The 7,332-nt window shown below is 45.4% G+C and overlaps 1 protein-coding gene across 1 annotated transcript; it reads right to left on the bottom strand.

Annotated features, from left to right (window-relative positions):
- Window positions 1–298: 298 nt before the first annotated feature.
- LOC309720137 (uncharacterized protein) lies at window positions 299–6,710 on the bottom strand. The gene is made up of 3 exons (XM_082556732.1): window positions 5,320–6,710; window positions 759–3,052; window positions 299–707 (listed from the first exon to the last, which is right to left on the bottom strand). Exons 1-2 carry the CDS (start codon window positions 5,716–5,718, stop codon window positions 2,192–2,194), a joined length of 1,260 nt encoding a protein of 419 aa, XP_082412858.1. The 5' UTR covers window positions 5,719–6,710; the 3' UTR covers window positions 299–707; window positions 759–2,191.
- Window positions 6,711–7,332: the final 622 nt, after the last annotated feature.

The raw sequence follows: 7,332 nt of genomic DNA, 5'->3' as shown, positions 1-7,332 counted from the left end.
CAAGACAGTGCGTTTCTCACTGTTACATGCATTTGAATGGGGATCTCGACCGAAACAAAGTATAGGTTTTCATTATGTGAATAACTTGGAAATCTTAGCTCAAACAGCTGCAAAACCTGTTTTCCCAGCACGGGAACCTTGAGTTCTATAAGATAAAGCCATAAACATGTGTATCCGAGTCTTCTATCAAAAGTTACAGCTATTTCTATGAAGTTGTACAAAAACGCTTTTGTTAAGATTCAATATTGAGGAAGGGTACAAGAGGTGATCGAAGAATAACCACACCGATCCGGCCGGGTAAAGTCAAACGAAGATTTTAATGAATACACGCGTGGGAAGACAACTCTGTACGCAGACAGGAAGTAGTCTTCGACTTAATCAAAGCATGAACAGATATTTTATAGCATCAGGGTTTATTTACTGACGCCCCTTCATACGTCACAGATACATTTTATACATAGATCAGATCAACATCATCATTGACTTTTCACCTAGAAAATCATCTTCTATTTTCATGGCTAGCCCTTCCTGTCTACCTTTCAGTTCTTGTCTTGTTCCTCTTTCTTGCCGAGACACCAAGAAACGGTTCCTCTTTTACCAAGACAATTTTGCAGTTACAGCCAAACATAACTAACCTCTCCTCTAAATAAATCTAATTTAAAATGTGTGTGTGTGTGTGTGTTGACCTCACATGCTCTTTGTGTCACCTCTTCACCTACTGTCTGTGTCTCGTCCTCAAATGCTCTTTCTTAATTCACCTATTGCACTTCTGACCTTTTACCAGACCAGAAGCTCACTGAGACTATGTGTATGTCTTCTACTAAATAAATGTTTTAATCAAGAACCTCTACTAAAACCTTAATATAAAATGATCTGATATATAAGTGTTTTGTAAGCATGTATTGCAATTCCTTCTCTGGCTCCAAGTCACTTGCACAATAGATTGTCCGAACATCGCGCCGAACAAAGCTTCCGACCCCCAATTAATTGACCGAGCTCCAACTCTTTAATAAGCACAGATATGCATTGTGTATAAAATAGTCATAACTGCTTAAGGCCTTCTTAAAGCTATCTGTTACATTGTTAAAGCCTCGTCTTAGCCTGCGGCTCAAAATAACTTCCTGCTTCTTTCTACATACAACTTCCTGTCAGCCTGCAACTCAGTCTTTCTGAAAGAGACACTGTTTAAACCTTGGAATGCAATATCCATGCTGCAGATTATATTATTAATGCAATGACAATTATTTGACAATAGCAGTAAAATAATTTCCCTCCTCGACACTCCCCCTTTTGACCTCTGGAACACCAGAGGTCACAATACATTGTGTCCTCACGCAGACCCTTCTCTGGTGGTCTCGAACCTCGAGATCTCCAGGATCCTCGCCCCTCCTGTGGTCGCCGAGATCGATCTTCTGCAAAGGAAACAAAACACCTTTTCTTGCATCTCCCTAACTTATCCTATCTGGGACTCTTTAATCAAAAGCCTGATCCTAATTACCTTCTTAACTTATTGACTTGTATTTATGTATACTCTTCAACGTTACTCATCACTTTAAAATTCTTTTAAGCGCTGGTTTCACGTCCAGTTGCTCGCTCTACTTTCCCTTATCTGATCATCAACATCCTGTGCACAAGTTGTCGCTGCTGCAAGTTAATCTACTCCAAAAGAAAACAACCACTTTAATCAATTATGTTTAAGCATATAAGCAATTACTCCTGTATACATTTCATCATAGCTAAATGCTGCCTTGAAACAACTCCTATGTGTTAACACTAACTTCATTTTAAAACCTCACATTTCCTATGTTATCACCTGTTTTGGTATAACCTTTTTATTTCATTTTGCTCCCTTAATGTAACAATACCTCCTAATTCTAGTTTATCAGACTTAACCAAAATATATGCTTTCCTTCCTCTTTGGTCCTTCTTTAAGTTCAGTTAAAAGCTAAATGAATTTAGGGCCTTTTGCCTGGAATCAATACTGTCATGTGTGTTTCTTAACTCTGTGTCTGTAAGCGTGTGCAATCCTTCATGAACTCATATTATCCTCACAGTAGATTGGCTAATCATAGCGCTAGCCAAAGGCTCGTGACCCTCCAGAGACAAATTTGAGCCACAACTCCTTTAAAAGCACAAAATGCAATATGTATAAAATAGTTATAACTGCACCTGAAATACAAAGTTAACATCATCATAAACATCTTATGGTCATCAAAGCAATGGGCAGGGCTGCGACCCAATTTAGCCCTGTCTGCGCACAAATTTTAGCCAACTTGTTTTCCAAATTTAGGTTCATCCTCTCTACCTCTTGCAAATCTTTATTCTTGAAGTGAGCACCATTGTCTGATCTAATTCTCTTGGGAAACCCATGCCTTGGAATGTAATGATTGGTTAAGCACTTAATCACACTTTTCGCATCTTCACATTTGGTCGCCCATGCTTCGGGCCATCCAGTCAGAACATCCACACACACCAACAAATACCTCACCCCACCTGGGCCTGTATCAATCATGTCGGTATAATCAATCACGACCTCTTCTCCTGACCTTCCTGGCATGAGAACCTTACCAGCTTCAGGTTTTACTGCTGGCTTTGGGTTGTGTGCCCCACAAATTAGGCACGTTCTGGCCTTTTCCAGTATCATCCTTCTCAAATCAGGATGCCACCATCGGCACAAATTTCTCTCCATCTGTTCCACTCCCACGTGACCAAGCCCGTGAGCCTCATTCACCTTTTGTTCCGCCATTTTGGCCGTTAAAGCGGGACGCCCATCTGGCCCCCTCCACAAACCGCCATCTTGCCAGGCTCCTTTGTTTTCCCACACCCCCTTTTCCTCTGGGGATGTCTCCTCCTGAGCCTGTCTAACTTCTTCCATGCTGTTAGTGCTAACCTCCTCTTCTGGGGTTACCTGCACCAGTTGTCTCTGTCCTTTGTAGCCCGCTGCTTCCTTTGCGGCTTCGTCAGCTTTCTGATTTCCTCTTGCCACCATACTGTCTGCTTGTGAGTGGCCTTTGCATTTTATAATACTTACCTCGTCTGGGTCCTCCAGGGCCTTTTTGTGACAGATGGGTGCATTAGTGGCCGTTCTGAACCCGGCTCTCTTCCACTGAGCCAGTTCCACATGAGCTGCTCCAAACGCATATGCTGAGTCAGTGTAGATGTTCACTCTCATGTTTTTAGCCAACCTCAGGGCTCGAGTTAGGGCTATCACTTCAGCTCTCTGGGCCGACTGCTGTCCCTCGATTTTTCCTTCAACCTGGGCTTTCTTAATACAGTCATGTGGTTCTCCTGACCCCATTAGGTCTGCCATATTTATTCCTTCATGTGTGAATATCAAATTTGGCGCCTCTAAAATTTTGCTCAACCTTTGTTGCGTCAGTGGAGTCATTGTGAATGCCTGTGAGTTCACATAGGCCACTACACTGTGTGTAGTAAGCACTTTCAGTGGGTGTTCCCTCACTATATGTGCTGTTTTCTGAATTATCTTTGCTACTCCTGCTGCGTGTTGTGTGCATGTGGGATGCCTTGCTTCTGTTGAATTTAATCTTATGCTAACATACATAAGTACATCCCTACCTCCCCCTTTTTTCTGAAACAACACACCATTCACAACTCCCTTTGTTTCTGAAACATCAAGATAAAATGCCTCATCATAGTTAGGTGTGGCCAGATCTGTGGCTCTTGACAAATCCTGTTTTAGTGAAATGAACGCTGTCTCTGTGTCCGGCGTCCAAGGCAATTCAGCCTTCAGATTTCGAACACCAACTTTCTTGATCAGGTCCCTTAAAGGGGCCGTTTTACCCGCATAGTTCGGAATGAACTGCCTGCTGTAACCTGTCAAGCCAAGAAAGGAAAGCAACTCCTTCACAGTTCTTGGTTTTGGATGTGTCAGAATTTGGTCTCTGTGTGTGTTCATTAACCCCACTGATCTGTGTGCGATCACCCGGCCCAGGAATGTTACCTCTGGCCGGACCAACTGCAGTTTTTCTTTGCTCACTTTGAAGCCACACTCCGCCAATCTGTTCAACACCACGAGCGATGCTGCCGTACAGGCCGCTGCTGACGGGGCTGCAATAAGAAGATCATCAACATACTCTATTAATGTACAGCCCCCTGGCAGTTGACATGGGGACAATGTCTCTTTCAACACCTGATTAAAAATTCCTGGTGAGAGTGCAAAGCCTTGTGGTAGGCGTGTGTACCTAAATTTGCGGCCTCTGTATGTGAATGAGAAAATGTCTCTGAGTGACTCGTGCAGTGGGAGACAAAAGAATGCATTCGCTAGGTCAATACATGTGAACCACTTTTGGTCTTCAGTTTTGTGCTTCTATTATGGTCTGTTAAATGGTATGTCAGACTTCAGCCGGAACAGGACAGGCGAACAGTTAGCTAGACCTACATCTGTGGGCCCTGCGGACCACAAAGTACCAGGCAATTTTGAGAGCTCAGCTACTGCATCAGGATGATCCATTCTTTCCCTGCCATGTATTCTGGAGATTTCTTTATGTTCTAAGATCACTGCATCGTTGGACAAACAAGTTATGCGATATATTTTACATTTTGGTGCATACCAGACGTTTGGAATTTGGGTGCTTTGCCAGCATGCGTTGTCCAGCGCCCGCTTGACCATTGGTCCCAGATCTCTTGGCCCATGACCCTCGTGGACCGCCAATGTAATGTGAGGGGCTGAATCCTCTCCCACATTGTACCAAGGCAGTTGTTCATCAGTAAATTTCACAGCCGCGGCCACACCTTCTGGTCCAACATAAATGTTATGTGTTTGCACATTCCACGTCTGTCCCTCAAGATCAGACTGGAACTGTTCCCAATAGATATCGTTATCTTCCCTATCATAAAAGAGTGTAACGTGGAAAGGATCTCGCGGTGGGGAATAGACGGCCAGGCTCATTATCCAGGGTTTCCACAGCTGATAATGTCTCAGAATACCTTCTTCCACTAGCCTCCCCCAGTAGATTTCGGCAGTGGGTTGTTCAGAGTTCTGGACTAGATATTGAGTCTTTGAAGGTGATCCCAGTTTCACAAGCAGGTCCCTGCCCATGAGATTTTCCAGGCACCTGTCAGGACACCACATATTGGTGCTTCAAAGTCTGTTTTCCCAGCTGTGTCAATGCTGGATCATCATCATTGACAGCATAGGTTCTGCCGTCCCCACGCTGTTCAGTTTCTCCGGGCTCCATCAGTATTACTCCCCCTCCCAGCCCCAGTCGGCTACTGGGTACTGGGGGCTGGTGCTGCATTCGGGTTTGGAGCTTGATGTGCTCCCCTGTAAGCAACTCTTTGTCTTGGGCCTCCTCGTGCCTGGGGTTGATAGCCTCGCCTCTGATAATTTCGCTGCGATTCAGGGCATTCTCGGGACCAGTGTCCTTCTGCTCCACAGCTGTAACAGCCAGTCCAAGACACACTGCCAGGATTCCCCGGATTCCGAGCCCTTTGTCCTCCCCTCACGGATCCACCACGCCCTCTCTGCGGTCCACCGGTCCCCCAATTCCCTACGGGTTGACGCTGCCTTGGTGCATTGGCGGGCCAACGATCATCAGGGTAGAGACCCGGATCCTGATCTGGCCAGTCAGGCACAGGATCGGGCTGAGGCCTTGCCACCATTATAGTCTTATTTAGTTCTTTCGGTTCTTTTCTTCGCATTATATTTTTCGCGAGCCTCACCCAGCTGCAGCCTAAGCAGCTGCGCCTATACTTCATCTAACTCTTTCTTTTGTTTGTTCGTCAAATCCTGTTCCTGCTGAAGTCTGTGGGTCACATGTCTCTCCCACTGCACCGAGTCTGCAACGGCAAAATCTGGGTTCTTTTCCAAGTCAACTGCAACCTGGTTGGGCAGCCCTGCCAGCATTGCCGAACGAAACCACGCTCTACTTTCACCCTCCTTCCCCGGATGTATTCCTGTTCCTAACAACCATTGTTCCTTTGCTTTAGCTAAACACTCTCTGGGTGTGTTTTTGGAATGGCTCCAGAGTTAGGAGTTGGGTCCTTTTCCCGAACTGCATCTGCTAAGTCACTCTGCACCTCATGATATTTCAGGTCATTTGCATATCTGGTTGTTTGAGCTATCTGCTCTACATCTGCTAACCCACCACCCAGCATACAACGTCCGGCCAAAGCGCGAAAGTCGCCCAGCGCTAATTCTTCTCCTTCCCAATGTTCTCCCTTGGTTATTGGTGGAAGTTGTTTAACCAATGCTTCCAAATCTCTCACCTTATAGGCGCGATAAACTGGTTCGTTCTTTGGACCTGCTATCAGAGGCAGACTTAAACCAGGGTCAGGAGCTCCTTGTTCAAAACTCACTTTTCTACTCTTCCTCGACTTTCCTTTTCCCTTTGAGCTCCTAAATATGGGCTGTCTCTGTGCTTGGTCTCTCTTCACACTTCTTTTCCTCAAAATTAGGCTTGTACTTGGTTGAGGTTCAGCTCCTCCATCTTCGTCCTCCTCATCGTCTTCTTCTCCTGATGACGTCGCACGGCCTTCATTCTCCTCTTCTGGCCCTCCCTGCATTACTCTCTGCTTTATAACCTCCAATGCCGTTAATGCCTCTATGGACGCACGTAGGGCCTCATGCATTTGTCCATACACTTCTCCTTCAGTTTTTAACACCAAGCTCAGAGGTATTTTATCACCCAGCCCTTTCTGTTGGGATGTAATAAGTTTACTTACCTCAACCTCCATCGCTTGGCACTCTTTCTCTGCTGCTTTTAATGCTCCAGGGGAAGCCAAACGAACAGCTTTCTTAAGCTGTTCGAGCTGATCCTTCAGAGGTTTGCATCCCCTTTTCCTACTAGGTGTCGCACCCGAGCTGTCAGCCATTCTCTGAAACACAGACTTACCTCTTCCAATGGCGTTGGTCGACTCCACCTTCTTGGTCTAGGTCACCCAGACACGCTTAACTTTCGGTTTCAGTCTTCGTCTCGCTGTTCTCGCAACCACTGGCTCCTCTTCCCCTGCTCGGTGATACACAAAGTTTAACCCAGCCCTTTAGACGCTGTCCTCGCGTTCTCAAGCGTTGACACTCAATCAAAATTATTCGCCCTCAAAGTGTTAATATATGACACCAGCAACCCTTATGCGCAACGCGCTCACCTCCGTATACTTACCTCTCCAATAGTTCCTCGGATTAGTGTTTTTCATTTATTTTAAACCCATTAACGGCGCTGCGCGTCCCTTATATACTTTACAGCAACACACCCTCAAGCATCCCGTACTAATAAATCTAAAACCACGAAATCACCTTTATGTCATTATGTCAAAGCTTTCTCCATGTTGCACAGCCTGCCACAGGTTTAACAAAAAAATCGCTGCCCGAGA

This window comes from Aulonocara stuartgranti, assembly GCF_965226115.1.
Source record: "Aulonocara stuartgranti genome assembly, chromosome: 13".
NCBI lineage: Eukaryota > Metazoa > Chordata > Actinopteri > Cichliformes > Cichlidae > Aulonocara > Aulonocara stuartgranti.
The sequence above is the reverse complement of the archived record's forward strand: the minus strand, read 5'-3'. Positions and strand labels throughout refer to the sequence as shown.

Bases quoted from the DNA above. Each gene is read 5' to 3' on its own strand.
- LOC309720137 (XM_082556732.1), bottom strand. From the start codon at position 5,718: ATGAAGTATAGGCGCAGCTGCTTAGGCTGCAGCTGGGTGAGGCTCGCG. The intron at 3,053-5,319 runs GCACGAGGAGGC...TGTCACAAAAAG, and splicing joins GGCGAGGCTATCAACCCCAG to GCCCTGGAGGACCCAGACGA.